At 52.3% G+C, this 23,888-nt stretch overlaps 1 protein-coding gene and 2 non-coding genes across 4 annotated transcripts in view; all 3 read left to right on the forward strand.

Annotated features, from left to right (window-relative positions):
• GALNT16 (polypeptide N-acetylgalactosaminyltransferase 16) overlaps positions 1-23,888 on the forward strand; it is a 93,688-nt gene that overhangs the window by 53,070 nt on the left and 16,730 nt on the right. For both annotated transcript variants that reach the window (XM_058739459.1, XM_058739460.1), the window contains 8 exons: positions 7,016-7,173; positions 10,889-10,987; positions 11,915-11,982; positions 12,702-12,767; positions 15,112-15,233; positions 17,489-17,576; positions 19,846-19,930; positions 20,228-20,331. In XM_058739459.1, the coding sequence (XP_058595442.1) occupies positions 7,016-7,173; positions 10,889-10,987; positions 11,915-11,982; positions 12,702-12,767; positions 15,112-15,233; positions 17,489-17,576; positions 19,846-19,930; positions 20,228-20,331 (790 nt within the window). The remainder of the gene's footprint in view (positions 1-7,015; positions 7,174-10,888; positions 10,988-11,914; positions 11,983-12,701; positions 12,768-15,111; positions 15,234-17,488; positions 17,577-19,845; positions 19,931-20,227; positions 20,332-23,888) is intronic.
• TRNAQ-UUG (transfer RNA glutamine (anticodon UUG)) lies at positions 20,857-20,941 on the forward strand. Its single transcript has one exon. It is a non-coding gene; the product is annotated as a tRNA-Gln (tRNA).
• Positions 23,516-23,588, forward strand: TRNAQ-CUG (transfer RNA glutamine (anticodon CUG)). The gene has a single exon. It is a non-coding gene; the product is annotated as a tRNA-Gln (tRNA).

Raw genomic sequence — 23,888 nt, forward strand, 5'->3', positions numbered from 1 at the left:
GGAACACCTGGAGAGCTTTAAGAACTCCTGATGCCAGGCTCCCACCTCCAGAGTGTCTGATTTAATTGGTCTCGGGTAGGGCTTGGGCATCGGGACTTTTTAAATCTTCTGATTCTTCTGATTCTAATGTGCAGCCAAGATTGACAACGACTGGTAAAAAGGCAGGTGAGCTAATAATAATGAATAATTACAATGTATGTGCCAGAGACTGTGCTAAGCACATTATCTACATCATCTCCTTTAATTCTCACAATAATCCCCATTTTCCAGGTGAAGAAGCAGGCTCAGGAAGTGACTTCCCAAGGCCAGACAGCAGTCAACACTGGCATCCTAGCCCAGAGCCCTCAGATTTCCAAGGCCAGGCTGGTAACCCTTATGTAACTGCCTTCGAGGTCATGTGAAAACGGAAATGGGGACGTGTCTGGAGCAGGCCCCTGAGGAACCCTGAACACCCTAGGCGAGTTTCCCTGTGCCCAGGCTGAGGTCCCCAGCCCTGTGCCACCCCAGCATCTTGTCTGGTTGGATAGGGCCAAGCGGGGGTTGGCTGCTTCCCCAGAACCCAGCAGCTTGGGTTTGCCGGGAGGGAGGCCCTGTGGGACCCGCCTTTTCATTTGGGAGCCTGACACCTTGCACTCAGAGCTGGTGAATCATGTGTTTGGTTTCCCAGCCCTCCTGATGAATGGCAGTCTTTCAACTTAGGACACAGCATCAGATGAGATTTTGTTCCCAGGGGAGTGGGGAGTGGTTGGGAGCACAGTTTGTTCGCCAGGTGTTTTGGGTTTAGAGCAGACTCAGACAAAAAGTCAGGAGCCATCCATAATATAGAACCAGAGGCTTTTTATTTGCAGTTTCACTGAAATTTAGTGAAAGGCAAGCCCAGCAGGTACCTGTTTTACTGGCAGTAAAAGGAAATTAGACAGCAGTTATTTAAAAGGAGTTTGAGTTGTTCAAATCTTCAATCTAGGGGTACATGTATGTTTTAAAAGAAAGTTTACAAGGCTTGGGGATTTGGGGTTGAACTGTTTTTTGCTAAAAATGATGTGGAAAATATTTTCCTTTCTTATTTTCAACCTCCCCCTTTGCTGTTTGTTTCCTAAATTTAGCAGTCAAGAAGAAGTAAGCAAATCTAGCTGGAAAAAAACCTGAAGCAGGTCAGGCAGGATTCAAAGTTTAATTGAAGTGATGGACTGAAAATAAAACTCTCCAAAATGAGAAATCATTCTTCCCATTTTATAGAGCAGACTCATTATTTCAGCTTAAACAATTTCAGATGTGGTTGACCTTGTTGGACGTGGAAGTGCTGGGTTGGGCACTTCCCAAAAGGACAGACTGGGGAGGAGGCCACCGTCTAAACGTCAGCCAAGAGCTGTTGGAGGAGGCTGGAGGGCTGTGGGAGGCCCAGGAGGCTGTCACTCACCATCTCCCAACCCTCCTTCCTCACCCGGGCAACTCCAGGGGGCTCTTAAGTTATTGTCCAGATGGAACCCCCACCCCCTACCCCAAAGCCTGACCACAGCCCTGCCTGCTGGGGAAGGCTGGGCTTACCCCTCCTGACTCTGGGCTCAAGTCACTCGGCCAGATTCCAGGGACCAGCCTGATGTCTTGGAATGGATGGCTGCCACCAAACTGTGTCATTGCCATTGGTGGCTCATTTTTTGGTTTTGGTTTTTGATTTGTTTCTTACTTTTGGAGAATGGTTTTCTATCCATCGAAATGACTGAGGGACTGACATCTCTGGATTTTTGGTTATTAGAGAAGGACAGTCAACTCAAACTAGTTTAAGCACACACACACACACACACACACACACACACACACACAAAGGGACAGATAGGTAGTAGATAGACAGGTAGGTAGGTAGGAAGGTAGATAGGCAGATAGATATAGACAGATACCAAAAAAAAACCCCCCAAACCCAAGATGAATTTGAATCAGATATGACTAGTCCTAGGAACCCCAAACAACATCACTATAGAGCTTTCTTTCTGTCTCTTGGCTCTGATTGTTTCTTCTTGGCTTCCTTCTCCAGACAGAATTTCTTCATGTGGTAGGCAAGAAGACTTTGCCTCCCAAGCTTAGCAGTGATGACGAAAAGAGCTCATCTTTTTGTTTTAAACCTGCCTATTGTATGAATGCATGTATGTATGTATGTATGTATGTATTTTAATGTTTGTTTATTTATTTGAGAGAAAGAGAGCACACATGCACATGTGCAAGCAAGGGAGGGGCAGAGAAAGAGGGAGAAAAAGAATCCCAAGGAGGCTCCATGCTGCCAGTGCAGAGCCCAGCGTGGGGCTTGATCCCATGAAAGACCATGACCTGAGCCAAAATCAAAAGTCGGACACCCAATCAACTGGACCACCCACCCAGGCACCATAAGAGCTCATCTTACAGAAAGTTCTCAGAATGGGGGCACCTGGGTGGCCAGTCAGTTAAGACTCTGACTCTTGATTTCAGCTTAGGTCATGATCTCACGGTTGGTGAGATGGAGCCCTGCATGCATCTCTGTGCTGACAGCGCGGAACCTGCTGGGGATTCTCTCTCTCCCCCTCCCCTGCACTTGCATGTGTGTGTGTACATTTTTTTCCCCTCTAAATAAATAAATAAACTTAAAAAAAAAAGTTCCAGGATGGATTCTGATTGGCCCAGATTGAGTCGAGTGACGATTCCTTCATCCATCCCTATGTCCGGGAGTGTACTCGCCTGGGCCTTGTGCCCATCCCCGTGGTGGAGATTGAGGTGTTGGTGGGGCAGGAGGACAGTGATTAACAGTTCATCCAGGAGATAGGAGTGGGAAGGAGATCCCCAAGGCAAGCAGAAACTACCCTGCCACCCACTTTGGTCCATCTCAGCTCCAAGTAATGTGTTAGCCAAGTACATGTGTGTGGGAGGGGGAAGGGGGACGAGTGAGATCATGACAGCTCATTGCTCATGCATTCATTAGCCATTGATCTTGAAGCCTACCTTCACACAGGCACTGTTTTGGGCTCTGGGGTCCAGCACTAAACAAAACAGATGGCCCCTGCCCTTGTGAAGCTTCTATTCTCGTGGGGAGAAGCCGTCAAGAAGATAAAATAAACAGAATACACACGTAGAACACCAGATGACACTAAGTGCCATAAGGAAATATAGAACAAGGAGGGAGGTTAGGGGGTGTGAACGTGGCGCTGAGGTCATAGTGTTACCGGTAGTGGTTGGGGAAGGCTCACCGGAGAAGCAAAGTTTGAGCAGAGCCCTGCAGAAGGGTCAAGGAGGGAGCCATGCAGAGACCTGGAAGAGCCTTCCAGAAGGAACGGAGGGGCTGAGGGGAAGGCTCAAAGAACATGAGGCTAGTGTGACCAGAACAGAGCCCGGGAGGAAGCAACGGCAGAACCCAAGTCCGGTGTTAACTGGGCCCCCACTCACACAGCGTCCTGGGCCACTGTGCCTGGGGGGAGAGCGAAAGCCACTGGAGGTCACAGGATGCATCAAGGAATCCCATTTGTTCTCTGTGTTTTTCTCCCCTGTTGATTATACTTGAGACAGGGACAATATTTAGGTATTCATTCCTTTGCTCATTCATTCGTTCCTTTATTCAGCAGACATCCGCTCAGTGCCTACCACGTGCCAGGTGCTGGGAGCCCAAAGGCGGGGAGCTCACCATCTAGTGGAAAGGAAAGTGTCACGTGATGCAGGAATTGCACAAAGAGCTCCAAGTGCCTTCGTCCCCTCCAGAAAGGGCAGCAGTACACCTCCCATCCAGAGGCTCCAACTGGCTCCAAGCCCAGGATCTTGGGTCTCTCGGGCTGATCCAGATATAGCTCCTCATAGTCCTGAAGCCTAGAGCCAAAGGATGCATTTACCCCTCGCCAACGTGCTTAGTAAGCAGTGTGGGTGGGAAAACAGGAGAACAGCTACACACTTCCCCTTTAGAAGAGGGGAGAAGGGGAATAGCATTCACTGGTCACCAATCCATGATGCATGCGCCATCTCTGGACTGTTCCAGCTAGGCTTGGGATGGGATGAAGTTCCTTGGCCCATTCTCCAGCTACCCGTGATCTGATTGAGGGTGGGGATATCTCTTCATGATCTTCCATGGCCATGTCTGGCATGGGGTGGGGAGCAAGGAGGGGTGATCTGGACTCCTAGATTTCTTTTCTGGGGTCCCTACTGCTTTTTGTTGATTTCTATCTTCCCAGCCTCTTCCACAGTGTCTGCACGTACTAGACTTTCAGGAAATATTTGTTGATTTAGCACTAGCGGTATGCCCATAGGACACCACTGTGGATGCGCAGGGCAGGGGTCTCAGTCAGGCTGTGGAGCATCAAGGGGAGGGGCACATCGGGGATGACCCCTGGATGTGTTGCCTGGAGGACCAGGGGGTTCGCCCTGCCCCCCTCTGCAAAAGGCAACGCAGGAGAAGCAGCAGCTTTGGTGATCAGTGAGGAATTTGTTTTGAGGTGTTGGGTTAGAGGTACCCATGGGACATTCAAAGGTCTGCAAGTCTCAAGATCAAAGAACAGGGCCACAGGAAATGAGCTACGGGTATGGGCGTGTAAACGGGGGTTAGATACCAGGTAGAAGAGTTCTGGGTGGTGCCTGCCAGGTAAGGCCAGGGAGGCGCCGGATAGAGGAAATTAAAGCCCCGCAGAGGTCACATCCTACCCTTCCTCAGTGTCTCCTCCACTTCGGCTGACTCAGGGCCAACTAATGTTTCAGCTCCCAGCCCCAGTGATGCTGGGTCAACGTGAAAGCAGAGCTAAGACCTCTGGGAGGGAGCAGGAACTGTGTTTCCACGGCACCCCTCTTCACAAGGTGGCTCACAAGTGAAGGGTCTAACCATGGAGGACAGTTGGAGCAGCAGAGGCTATGGATCTGCTGAGGGAGCAGCAGGCATTTCTGGACATCTTTGAGGGTGTCTAGCTTAGTTTTGAGGCCCTGAAGGGACTAAGCCCTTTAAAGCAGGAAGGCAGCTAGCTGGGGATGGGGGAAGCACCTCTTCCTTCTGGCACACGGGAGTGCTCAGTGGCACTCTGCTGAATGAATGGGTGGCTGGATGAAGGAGTGAGTGAAGTCAAGCGTTCTTAAATGAATGAATGATCAGATGGGCCTTGGAACTTGCAGAGGGGTGTCCCAGTGCCTGGTAGATGGGCCACTCTTAATCAATGTTTATTGGGCGATGGGTGAGTGTGGGATGAGGGCTCAGAGGTTTTCTGAGCCCGCAGAGTGGCCAGAAGTCCTAAATAAATAAACACGGTTATTTCCCACAGTTGACTTGCAGGATAATAAAGCGGCATCCTCTCCCTTCGGGAGCTTTCTGCACTTCTTCTTTTATTTGCCTCAGCCATCAACTGGAGGCTGCTTTCCATTTCTCTGACCTGTGCTGGGAGGGATGCGGGGGGAGGGTGGGGGGGAGTCAGAGTTAGCACCCCACCTTCTCCCAGGTGGGAAGGACCCAGAGGAGCTCTTGTGTTCACTCTCAAAGTCAGACATCCTTCTAGCAATCCAAGACTCAAGTCAGAACAGTCTCCCCTGCCCTCTCCCTCCCTCCTTCCATCTTTCCTGAAATGGATTTCCAGTCCAGGGGGGCTGGGCCACATCTGTCCAGTCCCTGGCATGGCGCCAACTCCGAATACCGCAGTGGCGCAGCTGTGGTCACCATCCTGAGCATGTGTGCGTAGTGTGGGGCTGGGCCCAGTGGACACGAGGAAACCTCCCTCACTGGCTCTGCCCTTAGGGGGCTCAGGGACTGGCTCCCAGGACAGGATGCAGCTGGAGGCTGGAACCCTACAGGGCGGCAGCTTTGATGGAGATACTCCTGGAGCCTTCTGCACTCCTGTGTCATGAGGCTGGGGGCTAGGCTCCCAGGGGGACATGGAGGCCCCGGGCCACTGTGGATGTGCTCCAGAATCACCCAACACCTCGCTCTCCTCTTCCCCAGGTCCGGCCGCCTTCCAGGGACCATCCCTCTAGAGCTAGACCTGTGACGGGGTCCTCATGCAGAGGGCCTATGTATGGGCGATCCTCACCCACCTTCCTGCTGCCTCTGGGGGCCCACAGCTCCCGCCCAGGCTGCCGGTCAAACAGAAGGGTTGTAGTTGGGATGCCTCACGGTTGGTGATATTTCAAAGCACGCTGGGAAACATCCGGCCAGCAGCTTGGTTCAAATAATGAGATGTCAGGATCCATCTATCTATCCATTCATCTCAGATGTGTCCTTCCCCCAGGTCTTTCGTGGGGGGACTTTGGGACCACAGAGTGGGGTGTGGCTAAGAGGAGAGAGGCTGGGCCATGGCATCTGTCATCCATCACTCCCCAGCTCTTAGCACCTGTGAGCCAGCAGCTCTGACACAGGGCTACTCCAGCAGCACCGCACAAGTCCCCGAGAATATGCATCATTGTCTGCGTTTGCCTTCTAGCAGCTCTGGCACGAGCCTGGAGGGGCCTGATGGTCCTCACAGGTAGTTCTCTGTGCAGCAGCTTGTCCGAGCTCTGGGCGTTTCACCGATTAGGCACTTCCTACATGCCAAGCCGGTGTCAGGCCCAAGTTCATCCATAGGAGGCCGCAGGCTGCTTGACAACCTCCAGCTTGTTTGGTGGTCCCCTCAGGACCCCTCATCTTGGGAGTCGCCTTCTCCAAATCCCGCAAAGAGCACTGGTGAAGAGAATGACCTTCAGGGTCAGAACAACCAGTTTGAATCCAGAACCTGTGACTTACTAACACTGACCTTGGGTTTAGAAAAAAAAGATAGATTTCTTTTTCTTCCTAGAGCAGTTGTAGGTACACAAAATGGAGCAAAAAGTACAGAGAATTCCCGTATGCTCCCTGTACACATGAGGGTACCGTTTTTTAACTTCTTGAGCCTCAGTTTCCTTATCTGTACAATGGGGGAAATAACGATCTCCTGCTCACAGAGTTGGGATAAGGCACAAATGAGGCAACGCAGTTAGCTCCTGCCTAGTAGTAAGTACTTTGCACACAGTGGCTGCTTTTTCCTCCTGCCCGGGACCTCTCTGATGCTGACCTTTGTCTCAGGTGACAGGAACACCCTCCAGAGGCTTTGATGAGAAGGTGTACTTGGCAGCCAAACAGCTGAAGGCTGGAGAGGACCCTTACAGGCAGCATGCCTTCAACCAGCTAGAGAGTGACAAACTGAGCCCCGACCGGCCCATCCGGGACACCCGCCATTACAGGTAAGGCCTCCATTTTGCCAATGGAGAAAGAAAGGTGGAGGGAAGGGCCAACGCCACTTAGCTTGCTTCCTTTTGGTCACGTGGATTTAAGAAATGAGAAAGATTTTGGGCGCCTGGGTGGCTCAGTCGGTTAAGTGCCCCACTTCAGCTCAGGTCATGATCTCATGGCTCATGAGTTCAAGCCCCACATCAGGCTCTGTGCTGACAGCTCAGAGCCTGGAGCCTGCTTCAGATTCTGTGTGTCTCTCTCTCTCTCCCCCTCCCCCGCTCGCACTCTGTGTCTCTCTCTCGCAAAAATAAATACACATTTAAAAAAATAAAAAAATAAAAAAAAAAAAGGAATGTGAAAGATTCCCTCAGACACTCAGGAGACTCAGAAACCCAGTCTAGTTACTGAGACACTCAAACCCTCACCCTCAGTTGTTTCCCTGACTCTTCTGTTTCACTGACCTCCTGAGGGCCTGAGAAGGCCAAGAAAACTCAGCCGGGGCCGGGGAAGCCCTTCAGGACCTCAGTCCAGCGTCCCAGTGAGAGGGACCTGCCTGGGGGCTGCAGGGAGGACTGAGGGGGTGGCCGAGCCTGCTGGTGGTGCCTGAGGTGGAGAGGTGCCACCAACCGTGCCCACGCTGTGCAAACAGTGCAGTTCTGTGCACTGCCCCATCGACATCCCTTCCCTTCTCCTCTGCCCGCTCTGCTGCCCCGGCTTCCACAGCAGTGGAAGCATTTCCCAGAAAAGCTTCCCAGCCTTGCTCTTGGTTCTGTCAATATGGTAGGTGGGAGAGGCCCCAGAGCAGACCAAGGACGCCTTCCATGATGAATCTCGCTCTGATTCCACCCTGTGTGAGTGACCGACCTTGGGGAAGTCATCAAGCCCCGCTCCTTGGTTCAGGTCCTAGATTATAGTCACCACCTCCAGCGCCCTCTTCCCGCCCTCACCTATGGGAACAGTCTGAGCCCCTCCGCCCGAAGTGCAAGCCACCCCTGCTGACCCCCAGCCTCTGCTCCTTTCCCCCAGCACTTAATGCTCCTGCAGTCTGATACCCTCCTGCCTCTCTCCCTGTCTATGCACACGGGCTGTTTCCTCCACCGGAACCCCTGCCCCCACCACCCGCACCTTCACAACACCCCTCAGTGTCCTCTCCTCCGGGCAAGGCTCCTTGCCGACCCAGGCTGGTTTGGGGGCTTCCTCTGTACTCCGTGCAGACAGGTCAGCAAGGGCCTGTTGGAGCTGACCACTCACGGGCCTGCCGTTTTGAGTGACCATCATGGGCTGGGCTGGACCTAGCTGTGTACCTAGGGCCAGGCTGGTCCTGATTTGAGGGTAGGTGAGGATGACACGGGCCAACGTTGCTTTTCCTTCTGAAGCGGCTGCTCCACAGCACAAAAGGTGTATGAAGTAAGGGTGCAGAAGGGGACAGGCTTCTAGCACCTTCCTTGTCGGTCATGGAGATGGCGCCTGAAATCCAGTGGGCTTGCAGCCTGTCAGAGTGAGATGGCTGTTGAGTTGGGGGGCGGGGCCCAAACTGTCCTCGCTGTCCTGGAATCCCAGCGCTGCCAGCCTCCAGAAACTCACGCTGCCAAATAGGACAATAATCCTGCTACTTGGGGAGCCCCCCACCCAGGTCCAGGGGCCAGCTCAGGTCTCAGAAGCTCTTTCTTGGTCCTGGTGCACTGTGGGGTCTACAAGGCCATGTCCACACGGCTCCACTTGGAGACCTTCCTTGGCAGCCCTGACCATGGCCAACCTAGACCCCAAGGCCTAGAGGTTCTGCAGACCCGAATCTCTGAACTGACCCAGGGTTAGCCTGGATCACCTCTGTCCTCCCTCCCACCAAGCCCCCAACCCCCACCTTCTCAGGTGTTCACTGAAGAACTTAAAGGAGGAGTTCCTCTTGGGACGACGCGTGTTTTAAAATGAGACTCTTCAAATCCAAGGCAGGGGTGGGTTGGTGAGGTCAGCCTCCCCTCCTGCCCCAGGGCTGCTGCCCGCCCTCCCAGAAGCCCGAGGTGGATTGGGTGTGTGTGCATATGAGCGCACATGTGTGTAGGGGGAGCAGCCAAGGTGCTGGCTTTTGCACACTGGTGAGCCACGCTCTTCTCCTAGCCCTCCAGACTGCAGCTTCTGCTGGACTCCAAACTGTCAGGCTAGTTCCTAGCCCAGCCTCCATCTTCCTCAAGGGGAGCAGAGAGACCAGGCAGGGCAGACCTACTAGCATCACAAAGAAAACCCCACCAGCCCCAAACTCAAAACGTAGCCATGGAACAAACCTCTTCAGAGGCTCTTGGCTCCTGGGAGCCAGATTAATCCCCATCCTCATTGTTATAAATCCCAGAGAAATGCAGAGTGGAGAGGGTTGGAGGGGGCGGGTGGGGAGGGGGTCAAGTTCACCCCCCCAGATGGGGTATGGGGAGGTTGGCCACTTTCAGGTGAAGAATAGGCATCACTATCCAGGGTCTCTGCTTCCTAGGCACAGGATAGTTAGGGTTCACAGTAAGAGACCTGGCCCCCTAGAGGTCAATGCCGGGGGTGGGGGGGGTGGGGGGGTGCTGAGCTGGGCACCTGGGAGGTGGCTACTTCTTCAAGCACTCCCCAGCTCAGCAGGCCAAGCCCACCCCCAACCCCAAATCCACATGCCTCTGGGAGGATGCACTTGGAAAGTCTGGCTTCTCAGGGGGGCAGGGGTGAGTCTCCCTACCCCTCCACCCCTCCTATTCCCCCGCATTGCTTCTGAAGGAGAATTATTTTAAAGCCTCACAGGATTCCTCCCAGGGGGGTCCCAGGCTGGTGGAACTCCTGCCTGCCTGACCCAGTCCGCTCCGGCAGGGCAGGAAATGGGCCTGGGAATTTGACTATAAGTTGCTGTCAGTGGAATGAATGCTGGAATAAAAAAACAGTCACTGCCGAAATAGTCAGAGAGCAATTGTAATAAAGAAGAAGATTGCCATGAAAACCAACTGCCTTCCCGCCGGCCCCAGGAACACGAAGAAAAGCATTCGCAGTAGCAACAGGGATGAAGGCTGGCAGGAATGGATTGTTTTAATTCCTTTCCTGAGGAGGGGGAAGCCAATGCCTAAAAATGTGGGAGAAGGCGAGCCCAGAGCTGTGCGGGGAGGGAGCAGTGTGGCAGGAGCTGCTTATGGTGTCTTCTCAGAGGCTTCTGTTTGCTCCAGAGGTCCAGGGCTTGGGAGGAGGGAGGCTGCTCCCCTGCCGGGTGTCACCGGCCTGCTGTCAGTATTGGGCAGTAAGTAGCGGGAGTCACATGCGGGCAGAATGGGGGTGATTCCTCTCCAGATCCTACAAATGTCATGAACCAGGAGAAAGAAGTGACAGGTTCCAGGTACAAAACAGAGGCTGTTCCCTCCTGTCCCCCATGTCTCTGTCTCTATCGGGCGGGGAGTTCTGTCTGCTGGCCCCAGGCTGGGGCCCAGAACGGTGCCTGCACATGGTGGGCCAGAGCCCTCCTAAACGCTTCACTCCTAGGTCTTTGGCAAAGGTGACTGGGCCTGGGAAGGTGCCCCAACCTGTGGCTCCAGGGTGGGCTGCGTGGGCACGGAGGGGCACTCCTTGGAGGGGCAGGTTTGCACCCTGGTTTTGGCTGGCCTTCCCGATCCTGCAGTGGTATTCCAGGGGGCAGCAGGCTGGACAGAGAGAAGCCTCAAGCCTGCCCTGAGGAGGCTCTCACAGTGCCCTCTGACCTCTGTGCTCCATTCTCAGTTGTCCCTCTGTGGCCTACTCCGCCGACCTGCCAGCCACCAGCGTCATCATCACCTTCCACAATGAGGCCCGCTCCACCCTCCTGCGCACGGTGAAGAGGTAAGCCACCCCTTGGGACCCTCATCTCAGTAGTGCTGCTCCCTGAGGCCTCAGGGAGCGCTGCCAAGCCCCTGGCAGGGGGGCATGGGGGCAGGGGGGCACACTGGGACAAGGTGCTGGGCCAGGCAGCATGAAGACCACGGCCACTGGGAGGGGGAGTCCAGTCCTTCTGAGAGGCTGGGGCTGGGAGACCCCGGAAATCCAACTGATATTGGGATGCACAAACATAATGTCAGGTCCCCAGGACAAGGGCAAAAATTCTAGGGTCAGGGGCCGAGGGAGGCAGGGATGGACATGAAGCCTCAGGTGGATGGGTGGCAGGCCAGTAGGTGGTGTCAACGATTCAGAGGGAGGTGCCCCTCTGTCCTCCTAAACTTGGTCCTGTGGTCCAGTACAACTCCTACTTACCCCATTTCTTTAATGAGAACAGGATGTGGAAAGGAATGCCCAGTGGTATTCCAGGGATTAAGGAAGCATGGGTTTCTTTTACCAGGGAGTGGAGGAAGAAGAAGGACGGTGGGAAGGAAAGCGGGAAAGGGCTTCCCTGGGAACACCCCTGCTAACCCATCGGGCCAGGAGACTCGCTAGCCTTCTAGGCAGGCGGTTCGGGGTCCAGCTGTGTATTGCTCCCGGGCAGGGCTTGTTAAGCCTAAGCAGCCAGGGCAGCTACAGGTCCTGTCTACACTGGAGCAGTTACCATCACCTGTCCGGCACAGGTCCCCGCAGGTGCAGGGGCGGCCGGGTCTCCGGAAAAGCCCGGAGAACACATTGTTCCTCAGCTGCTGCTCAGGGCCCAGGAGGTTTGCAAGCAGGTGCCGGTGGCCAGTGTGCTGGCCCTTGAGCTGGGTGGTGGGGGAGCTCTGTGGCAAAGAGAGGTAAATGGAAGGTGGCCCCTGAATCCAGGATCCTCTGTCCCCATCCTTCTAGTGTCCTGAACCGAACTCCAGCCGGACTGATCCAGGAGATCATTTTAGTGGATGACTTCAGTTCAGATCGTAAGTTTCCACTTTCTGTTTTTCGCATCCCTCCAAACCCTCCTTCTCCCAGAATGTGGAGGCCAACTCTCCGGAGGTCATCCTGGACCTCACAGGCAGACCTCTGCCCCCGACCAGATCTTCAGTCTTTTCTGGGTGCCTTCCCTGACTCTGCTCCCAGGTGCCAAAGGAGGAGAAAGAGTGGTGTTTTGTTTTGTTCTGTATTCATTTATTTATGTATTTATTTATTTATTTAAGTCATCTCTACACCCAAAGTGGGGCTCAAACTCACCACCCCGAGAGGAAGAGTCCACACTCTTCCAACTGAGCCAGCCAGGCATCCCAGAGTGGTGGTGTTTTTGGATGGGACACCCCAGAGATGACCTTTTTAACAACTGAAACAACACCAGTAGCCTCCTTTGTTATTGCAACATCCATATGCTGAGGATTGTCCCTTCAGTGTGGCTATGCTGGTGTTGGCCTCGCGCCCTACTAGTGCTCTCTGGCGCCCCCTGGGGGCAATCCCATTAGTACAGGCATTCCTCCGTCTGGCCTGGGAGTGGGGCACAGGGCAATCCTCTGGCCATTAGAGATGACCGTGCTCCTGCGTACCTCCCCAGCCCCAGCCCCTTCCCTGGGCTCGCCATGGGACACCTTCTGGGCAGTTCCAGGGGCGACCGAACCCCTTAGGGCCTGATGCCCCTGTCTGAATGAGCTTGCTTCCTTCTCCTCACCTTCAGCTGAAGACTGTCTGCTCCTGACCAGGATCCCCAAGGTCAAGTGCCTACGCAACGATCGGCGGGAAGGTAAGTTCTTGAACCCGAGGTGTCACCGCAGACCTGTTTTGGCCTAGACCTCCGCCCCTCCCCACTCCCTTTTGGAGCCACGTCACGGTAAGCCAGCACGCGCCTGCCGCGTTCCGGGTGGCCAGGAGCAAGGTCTGTGGAAAGACGCTTCTTTCCACAGCCACGGCATGACTGTAGGCGAGTTGCTCTACTTCTGGCTGCCTCGGTTGTCTCTTCTGAGAAATGGGGTCAATAATTGTACCCTTTCTGCCTTGCATGGCTGCTGTAATGATTAAATGGGATAGGCCATGCGGAAATGCTTTGAGAAAATCAAAGGGCACTATCAAGCAGATGTAACCTCATTTCCAATCAAGAGTTTTGGAGCATCGTCCACAGCACAGGATCGTACATGGCACTCTAGGAGGCACTTTATACTTCTTCTGAAGTATAAAATGTGGTCCCTGCCCTTGGAGAGCTTATTGTAAGGCCAAGGAGTCCTAATCTACCGCAGGGACAGGCTGGCCATGATTATGTGGGGGTAGAATGGAGACCGCAGGACAGGGGAGGGACCGGGGAGTGGGCCTTGACTGGGTGAGGACGTTGTGAGATAGGAGAGCGGGAACCGGCGGGGGAGTCCGGGCTCGAGGACACTGCAGGCACCGACGTTGGTCTGGCACAGGTACACATGGGATACTAACAGCCCTTTTCCTGAGTCCTCCCCGCAGCAGACAACCACGTTGCCTGCCTGCGTTCACGTTCTCGCATTCACTCCACATAACAGCCCATTGTTTTGCACACAAGAAAATGGGGCTTAAGGAGGTTTAGGAATGCGCCCAGGGTAATGGGTAGAGGAGCCAGAATTCCAACCTGGAGGAGGGACCCCACCCTTAACCTCCCTTACCTCCTCCCTGCCAGGGAGAATCTGGGCCTGGTCAGCAGGGGAAGTGGTGGGGTGAGGATAGATGGCAGAGGACCTTGGAAGCCAGAGAAAGGCATTTGGACTTGATAAGGCAGGTAGGAGGGAGCCACTAAAGGTTAGAGAGAGAGAGAGGTGAGAGGTGTGATTAAGAAAGAACTGTCAGGGGCGCCTGGGTGGCGCAGTCGGTTAAGTGTCCGACTTCAGCCAGGTCACGATCTCGCGGTCCGTGAGTTTGAGCCCCGCGTCAGGCTCTGGGCTGATGGCTCGGAGCCTGGAGCCTGTTTCCGATTCTGTGTCTCCCTCTCTCTCTGCCCCTGCCCCGTTCATGCTTTGTCTCTCTCTGTCCCAAAATAAATAAAAAACGTTGAAAAAAAAAAAAAAAAAAGAAAGAAAGAACTGTCAGACTAGAAGGAGACCTTCTAACTGGCGTGGAAGAGGCCAGAGAGAGACTTCTAGCAAGCACAGGGCTGTAGGTACCTTTAGGCCTAGGAATATATTGTTTCCTGAGGGATTTGCCCAACACAGGTGTCAACTTTTGATGAAGCGCTTTCTAGCTTCCTGTGGGATGGAAGGAAGGGACAGATGGATATTTGCACATATTATGGATAATCAGATGGACAGGGGCAGAGTACAGGGCAGAGGTGTGGCCAGGGAAACCTCTCCAGTCGGAGCTCTTCGAGTAAGGCCCTTCCGTCTTCACAGCTCACAGGGCACCGGTGGCTGCTCTGTCGGCAGGACCAGCCGGGCCCTTTCTCTCCTGACCAGGTCAGTCCCCAGCCCTGGCCAGGGAGCTGCCAGAAGCAAGGCCAGTCTCTGACAGTTGGTGAACCATTGGCAAGACTGTCGGGGGCGGGATAGAAGCAGAGCAGAATCTAGCATGTGTAGGCATCCCAGGCACCAAGCACTCTTCCAGACGGGCAGGGATTAATCTCTCTGAAACTTCTAGATAAGACAACCAAGGCTCAGGGAGGTTAAATAACATGCTTAAGGTGAATGAAGGGGCTGCCATACCAACTCCAGCCTGTCTTAGTCTAGAAGATTCTAGCCATGTCACACATGATGGTGCAACTGAAGGGGACTGCCCTGAGGTCCCCGGGGTTAAGGGGGAAAGGGTTTTGGTTTCTGGTTTTTCTTTGGATACTCAAACGCACTTTATTGCACTTGGCATTTACTGAACTGACTGTATCAGTGTGTTCCCAGAGTCCCGAACAGTGTCTGAGACATCGAGGGTGCTCAGAGAATGACCTTGAGTAGCGATGGTTGACAGGTAGATGAGAGAAAGGAGAGTGAGGAAAGAAATAAACAAATACAAAGTAAACCTCAATCACAGTAACTCAGAGGAAGCCTTGACCCCTGAAGGGTGCAGAGCCCTGAGACTTTTGAGGGACGGGGGGAAAGCAAATCGGCCCAGTCCCAGTTACCAAACCCTGTCCATTCCCATTGCAGGGCTGATCCGGTCCCGAGTCCGTGGGGCAGATGTGGCCACAGCTGCTGTCCTCACCTTCCTGGACAGCCACTGTGAAGTGAATACCGAGTGGCTACAGCCTATGCTGCAACGGGTAAAGGAGGTGAGTCTGTCTGTCCCTACAAGATCTCTGTCCCTTGGGATGTGCCCGCCATGTTCTTGGCATGAGGGCGTGTGAATAGTCTTTGAAGTTGGATAGGCAGAGTAGGGGCCTAAAGGGTCTGCCCCCTCCGGAGTGACTCCATGTTATGGAGCTTTCTCCTCTGAAAATGGGGGTAATTGTATTATTTGTCTCACGAGGTTGTTGTGAGAATTCATTTGGATGAGAGCTTGGGTGAGCTATAAAGCTCCTATTCCAAATGGTGTTGTTTTCCTCCTGGGGGAGGCGGGTCCTGTGCTGGGGCAGGAGGTATTTTCGGGTCAAGGCTGGGAAGCCTGAGAAGGAAGGAGAGGGGGATGGTGTCCTCAAGGAGAGATGAGGACAGGGGGCCCTTATTACATGCCAGTTTTATGCTAGAAGGGCAAGGGTAGGAGAAATGGAGGATAGGATGAAGTGATTACAGATCAACCATAAAAAGACCACCCAACTTAAAAATGGGCAAAAGATTTGAATGGACATTTCTTCAAGGCAGATACAAATGGCCAACAAGCACATGAAAAGATGCTAAAAAGAAAAGAAAAGATGCTCAACATTAAGACTTGAGGGAAATGCAAGTCAAAACCCCAGTCAGATACCACTTGATACGTACAGGATGGCTGTAACCAAAGGATGGACAGTAACAAGTGCTGACGAGGATGTGGAGAAGTAGGAGCCTTTTCACTCATTGCTGGTGAGGACGTAGAATGGTGCAGCCACTTTGGAAAACAGTCTGGCAGTTCCTCAAAACTTTAAACATGGAGTTACCACGTGACCCTTGCAGCTGCTGGGTGTATACCCAAGAGAAATGAAAACATACTCCACACAAAAACTTGTACAGGAGTGTTCAGAGCAGTATTATTCAGAGTAGCCAAACTGTGGAAGCAGCCCAAAGTCTGCCAACTGATGAATGGGCAAACAAATGTGAGGCAGCCATACAATAGGATATTAGCCATAAAAAAGAATGAAGTCCTGATACATGCCACAATAAGGATAAAAACATTTCCCTAAGTGAGCGAAGCAGGTCACAAAAGGCCACGTATTATACGATTCCACTGATACGAAGTGTCTAGAATGAAACAAAGCCACAGAAATAGAAAGGAGATTAGCGGTTGTCAGGGCGGGGAGAGGCGGTTGGAAAGTGACCGTTAACAGGTACAGGGGCTCTTGTCGGGGTGATGAAAATGTTCTGGAATTAGATAGGGGCGATGGGTGCACAATGTTGTGAATATATTATAAGCCACCAAATTGTATACTTTAAAATGGTGAATTTTATCACATGTCAATTATGGCTAATAAAATTGTTATAAAAATGGGAATTAGATCTCAGGACAAAAAGGTCTTTAAAAAGGAGATGGCGAGGCCCCCGCAGGGCTCTGTGAGAAACCATGAGTGGTCTCCCTTGCTCCGCCGTCTCCCAGGCTCTTGTGGTCCTGAGATAGGATGTGAACTGAGGGGCAGAGCTGGGTTCCAAGTTGCGGACAAGAGGATTTTAAGGGTCCGCGCAGAATGCGTGGAGAGAAGAGGCTCTGTTCTGTGTCTCTCCATGGAGGGAGAGAGAAGAGAAGGCTGATGGCAGTTGATAGTTTTGCACAGGGTATATGACATGATCCACCAACACCATTACCCACCCCCCCAAAAAAAAAAAAAAAACTTGGATAAAATTAACATTACCCACCAATGGAGGTGGATTTGTGTCTTGGGGGATGAAGGGTTCCTTGAAATGGATGTGGCATAAGAGAGTGACACCCAGGTTGCACAAGGACCGCGGAGTCCCTGCCCTCAAGCTGCTGGTGGTCCGATTGGGAAGACTCAACGCAAACGTGTACAAAGGTGGATGACAGTTAATAGAACCACAGTTCAAACCAGCAACAGAAGAGCCACGTCAGTGGCTCAGTGCCCCAGGAATTGTCCGGAATGTAATTGTGAGAACAGCTCAACAGAGGAAGAAATCCCCAGCCTGCAGCAATCAGGCAGGGCTTCATTGAGGAGGTGAGATCCCAGCAGGGCTCAACCTGGTGTGAGAAGAGGCTGGGAGAGCACTGTGCCCAGGGAACCCAGGTGGACCTTCCAGGAGCCTGGATGTGGTGCTGGAGGACAGGCTTCCAGGAACCTGACATGTCCTGCAGGAAGGGCTGGGTGCCCCACGCCTTGAAGAGCAGGCAGCTGGGCCTTTCTTCGCGGAGTCCCTGGCCTCACGCCATCTCTCGTTCCTCGCCTAGGACCACACCCGCGTGGTGAGCCCCATCATTGATGTCATCAGTCTGGACAATTTTGCCTACCTCGCTGCATCTGCGGATCTTCGTGGAGGTGGGTCTGGCCCCCTGGGGGGAGGGGCCGAAGGCTTGAAAGAGGCAGGTGAGGGCAACCTAAAGCCCTGGGTTTGGTGCTCTTCCTCCTGGTGTGCAGGAGCGTCTCACTCCACTCCCTTACCTCCAGAAAATGGAAAGGGATATTGTAGAGCCCCGAGGTTGGGGACAAAGCCCTCTGGCACAGTCAGTGATAGCTCCAAGCTAGTCTTTTGTCTTTCTCTCCCTGCAAACACTGACACATCTTTCCCCAATGCTGCCAGCCCCGGGACCATGGCCACAGGTCCTGGCAGAAGGCATGATTATGACAGTGTCTTGGGGGGAGGAGGGGAGTCCTCAACCTTGCATGAATTCTTTTTTTTTTTTTAATTTTTTTTTAACCTTTATTTATTTTTGAGACAGAGAGAGACAGAGCATGAATGGGGGAGGGTCAGAGAGAGGGAGACACAGAATCTGAAACAGGCTCCACGCTCTGAGCTGCCAGCACAGAGCCTGATGCAGGGCTCGAACTCACGGACTGAGAGATCACGACCTGAGCCGAAGTCGGACGCTTAACCGACTGAGCCACCCAGGCGCCCCAACCTTGCATGACTTCTAATACGTATAGCTGGAGGTGGTGTGGACACGGGCTGTCTGATACGGTAGCTATTAGCTCCATTTGGCTATTGAGCTCTTCAAATGTGGCCAGTTTGAATTGAGATGTGCTGTAAGTGTAAAATACACACCAAGTTTCAAAGTCTTAGTACGAAAGAATGTAAAACATCTCCTCACGGGGCGCCTGGGTGGCTCAGCCCATTAAATGACTGATCCAACGCCGGCCCAGGTCATGATCTCGCGGTTCGGGAGCCTGATTCAGGACTCGAACTCATGAGCTCATGAGCTGTGAGATCATGACCTGAGCCAAAGTCGGATGCTTAACTGACTGAGCCACCCTAAGAATGAGTTTCTAAGGGTAGAATTTCAAGGATAGTAAATAGAGAGGCAAGAGGAGCTGTTATTTACCCATCCATCCATCCATCCATTTATCTGTTTATTTCCTCTGAAGCACTTCTGGGACAGGGGCACCTGGTGGCTCAGTGGGTTGAGCGTCCGACGTCAGCTCAGGTCATGATCTCGAGGTTTGTGAGTTCGAGCCCCACATCGGGCTCTGTGCTGACAACTCGGAGCCTGGAGCCTGCTTCGGATTCTGTCTCCCTCCTTCTCTGCCCCTCCTCTGCTTGCCGTCTGTCTGTCTGTCTGTCTCTCTCTCTCAAAAATAAATAAACATTAAAAAAATTGTTTTAGTATCTCCTCAGTGATTTTGTGTACTGATTACATCTTGAAATGAAAACATTGGATATATCGCACTAAATATATTATGCAAATCAATTTCATATGTTCTTACTTTTGAATATGGCTACTAGAAAAATTTCAATTACGTATGTGGCTTGCATTTCTGGCTTGCATCTTATTTCCTTTGGACAGCTCTGGTCTAGACTTCAGAGCGGTGCTGTTCAATAGAATAGCCGTATTTGGCTACCTAAACTTAAATTAATTAAAATTAGATAAAATTCAAATTTACTTCCTAAGTTGCGCTAGCCACGTTTCAAGAGCTCGGTAACCACGTGTGGCGACTGCTTACCATATTAAACAGTGCAGATACAGAACATGACCATCATTGCAGAAAGTTCTATCGGACAAGCTGCACTAGACAATCTGTTGCTAGGAGCTACTGGGCAGAGTGGTTTTCCTATTTGGGGCCCAGAGTTCCAAAAAATGGATACAGCAGTTCCTTAGATCTTGGGAGTTGAGTGGAAGTCTGAAGGGAGCCAGGCATTTCTCCTTTAGGAAAATCACCTCAGGGCCTTTGCATTTGCTGTTCCCCCAGCTAGAATTCTCTTTCCCCAGATATCTCCATGAATCAGTCCTTCGTTCAGGTCAAATGTGACATTAGGGAGTCTTTCCTGACTACCCTTACTAGAATAGCATGGATACCTTTCTTTTTTTTTTTTTTTTTTTTTACTTTTCTTTTTAGCACTTTCCCCTTCGACTAGCAGATTATGCTTTTATTAATTTATCTTTGTAGTCTCTGTCTTTCCTAGTAGATTGAAACTCAATGAGGACAGGGGCCTGTCTCATTCTGAGTGAAGGAACGACTGCATGAATTGCCCAAGGCCCTCTATGAGCTGGGCTCTGATCAAGGGAGACACCAAGGGCTGGCAAAGCAAGGGAGCAGCCACCGCCAGCGGGCTCTGCCCAGAGCTCTGTCCTCACCCTGCTCTGTCCCTTAGGATTTGACTGGAGCCTGCATTTCAAGTGGGAGCAGATCCCTCTTGAGCAGAAGATTGCCAGGACCGACCCCACCAAGCCCATAAGGTCAGTGCAGCTTTGGGCTCTGCAGAGACCCCATCCTTCCCTGGGTTGAGGGCCTGGGAGGCTGCTGGGGGGCCGTTTAGTTGCTGGTGCTCCTGCGGGTGCACGATCTAAGCGCTGACTCGGTTCCGGGTCCCAGGGACAGAGAGGACAGAAGCCAGGGAGCTGGCCAGATATCCTGCCCCTGTGACTCCGCAAGCAGGTGATTGCGGGGCAAATGGCCCGGGGTTCTGGAACCATCTAGAAGGGCTCCCAGCTTCTCCAGCTCATGCATTGCCTCTCTCCTCTCCTTGCTCCTAGGACGCCCGTCATAGCTGGGGGAATCTTCGTGATCGACAAGTCCTGGTTTAACCATTTGGGAAAGTATGATGCCCAGATGGACATCTGGGGGGGAGAGAATTTTGGTAAGTTGGAAAATAACAATAGCAATAATAACAATAGATAACGCGCTCGAGCACTTTCTATGCACAAGGCCCTGTTCTAAACATGTATTAATGTGTTTCATCCTCACCACCTCACAACAATCTGAGGTAAGTACTATTTTATCTCCATTTTACTAATAAAGAAACTGAGAGAGAGGGTAAGTAGTTTGTCCAGAGCCACACAGCTAGCAGCCAGAGAGATTTAGGTGGTCAGGGGGAGACTGTGGCCGCATGGCTAGACGTGTGTGCAAGAACATACAGACTTGTAGCCTGGACTGCAGCTTAAACATGCGGCAGCTTCTCTTCCAGAAGAGCCGGGCGGGGGCAGAGTGGACTTTGGTGGTCAAATGTAAGTAATGGGGTCAGATGGCCTGGGTACAAATACTGGCCCTACTACCTGCGAGCTGTTTGGCCCTGGACAAGTTAAAGCCTCCCTAAGTCTGTTCCCTCAAGAGGCCGGTATGAATACTAAATGAGAGATGAGTTAAAAATGTTTGGCGTGGGGGCGCCTGGGTGGCTCAGTCGGTTGAGCAACTGACTTTGGCTCAGGTCATGATCTCGCGGTCCGTGGGTTCGAGCCCCGCGTCGGGCTCTGTGCTGGCAGCTCAGAGGCTGGAGCCTGCTTCGGATTCTGTGTCTCCTTCTCTCTCTGCCCCTCCCCCACTCGTACTCTGTCTCTCTCTCTCAAAAATAAAGAAATGTAAAAAAAAGATTAAAAAAATATATGGCGCGGTGCTGGCAGCCATTATCATTACTTTCGGGGCCATGGGAGCCCTCTTGCTCCAGCAGGAAAGGCAGGAGCCCAGCAAACCCCCAGGGTCACCTGTGAGGTTCAGTTAGATAAAGGCCCGGTACAGATGGAACACCCAACATGGGTAATTCAAGGGGGGTTACTAAAGAGCCAGTTCACACAGCGCAGGCAAGATACAGACAGCCGCAGGGACAGTCCTGGGCTGGGCTGGTGGCTGCTGTGAAGTGTAGCCACCCTAGGTCTGAAAGTTGGGGAGGGAGTGCCCTCTGACAGGAGCTGTGGTCTCGGGGCACCTGTAGCCAGCCCACAGCACCGAGGTAGAGGGTGTGGGGGGATGAACACCCACCCTCACTCTCCGCTCTCCTCGCTCTGACCAACCCTGCCAGCCCACAAGATGGGAGCCTGGTGGTGCGGCCCACGCGGCAGGAAGTGGGGCAAAGGATGGGGAGTGAGTGCTCGGGGGTTTCCGGTTCTTGCTCCTGTGGTGACCCAGTCCTTTGCAGAGCCCTCTGTTTCCTTCTTCATCCTGACCGGGTTTCTTGCAAAGTAAATACGGCTGGTGGTATTGCACCCATTTGCCAGGTGGGAAGACTGAGGTGGACGCCGCCTTCCAGACTTCAGTCAGGATGCTCCACGTCTGACGGGGGTATGGAGTGCCTCTACCAGAGCCCTTTAAATGTTGTGAGGTGTGATCAAAGCAAATGCTGGGTTTCTGAGAGGTGAGGAGGGGGTCTTCCTTCGCTCTCCCTGGTCAGGACACGGATGAGCAGCGGGGCTTACAACAGGCCTGATCCCAACTCAAAACCAACTAGAGAGGAAACAGGCGTGGAATGTTCTCCCCTTTGTAACTTACTCTTGGAAACCGTTTCCAGACAGGCCTTTCGAGGAGTAAATTCTGGGAACTAGGGTGCGTTGACCCTTCCGTTCTGACCTCCTTTGCACATGTTTTTGGCTCAAGTGGCCTCCTGTGTGTTCCTGGGAGCTTTGGCAAAGCCAGTTTCCTGCAAAGATTCTGAGGACTAGGAAACTAATGGTCTCTCCTGCATCCAGGAGCCTTTTTCTTTTGTCTTTTTTTTCTTTTCTTTTTTTTAAGGCTGGTGATTGACAGAGAAACAAGTGACTGATCAAATAGCTAACTTCAAACTCTGCCTGAGGCAAGGGCTCAGTGGTTGGGGAACTTGAAAGGTGAACCACAGAGTGTTTCTGGGAAGGGTTTTGTTTCTTAGAAGAAATTCAAAGAAATTTCTAGGCTAGCCATGGTGCTCAGATGTTCAGCTGCTGGGAGCAGTTTTGAGCCAGGAGAGGCCTGCCGCTGGTGGGTTTGGGCCTTTCGTTTTATTCCTTTGTTGAAGGAAGGGAAATGTCCAAACTGAGACTCATTCCTGCGTCCCCTCAGAGAGCCAAACTCAGAGCCCAGAGGCCACCGTAAGGGCAGGCGACAAACATGAAAACCTTGGGATTCCCATTAGAGAGCCTTTCATTATTTTTTTCTTTTTTTTTTTTTTAATATGAAATTTATTGTCAAATTGGTTTCCATACAACACCCAGTGCTCATCCCAACAGGTGTCCTCCTCAGTGCCCATCACCCACTCTCCCTCCCTCCCACCCCCCCATCAACCCTCAGTGTATTCTCAGTTAGAGATCCTTTTAAAAGACAGTCCCATCAAGCCAGTCCCCTGCTCCTCTGCTCGCGACCCTGCAAGGACTCCCTCAACACTGACAGCAAAACCCAAAGTCCTCGTGCCTTGGGTCCTTCCCCCACAGCACACTACCAGCTCTGCCCACATCTCCTGCCTCTCTCACCCGGCCTCACTCCACTCCAGCAGCTAGCCCCGCCAGGCCTCTTTCCCACCACCTGCAACTTGCCACGCCTGGGACTTGCCGCCTACCCTAGCCTCTACTTCTTTTCCCTTGCTGGCCCCTCTGCCTGGAATGCTTGTCCCCTAAAAGCCACATGACTGGTTTCCTCACCTCCTTCAGGACTTAGCTCAAATGTCCCCTTCTGAGTGATAACTTCCCAGTCAGTCTAATTAATACTGTAGGCCCCCCCCCCCCGCAACAGCTCCCCCTTCTTCAGCCCCACCTGCTTCCTTTGTCTCCATTGTACTTACTACCGCCAGATAGACTACGTATTTTATTCATTTTCTGGTCTACTTGTCGTTTTCTTTCTTATTTTAGTGAGTCCCTGTCTCCTACCCATCAGTGTAAGGATTCTAGAACAGCATACAACACATAATAAACAGGTTCCCAATAAAATTTTACTGAATGAACGAAAGAATCTGGTTCAAACAGTGCAGCTTGCTGGACAAAATATGAACTTGACATTGTAATTCTGCAGCAGAGTGTTTGGGTGATCTTGGAGAGGTTAAGATGTTTGAGCTTCCCAGTCCTGATTAGGAACATGGGGATAGGGGTGCCTGGATGGCTCAGTTGGTAGAGCGTGTGACTCTGGATCTCAGGGTCATGAGTTCAAGCCCCACGTTGGGTATGGAGCCTACTTAAAAAGAATAAATAAATTTACAAAAATAAAACAAACAAAAAGCCCATGGGGATAATAATACTAGCTTCATCTGCTTGCTGTGAGAATTAGACTTGGCATGGCACATAGCAAGTGCTCAGTAAATGGGTGATGCTTACTGTTCGTTACCGCCTTGTGGATAATGACAATAACAGCATGGACAGTACGGCCTGGTGGGATGAAGTGACTTAACTAGCCTAACCAAGCTAGTCTGGCAGAAATGGAACTAGAAAGTAACTGTTCTGTCCCCCAGGTCTGCCCCTAGTTCTA

The sequence above is a fragment of the Neofelis nebulosa genome, chromosome 7 (assembly GCF_028018385.1).
Source record: "Neofelis nebulosa isolate mNeoNeb1 chromosome 7, mNeoNeb1.pri, whole genome shotgun sequence".
NCBI lineage: Eukaryota > Metazoa > Chordata > Mammalia > Carnivora > Felidae > Neofelis > Neofelis nebulosa.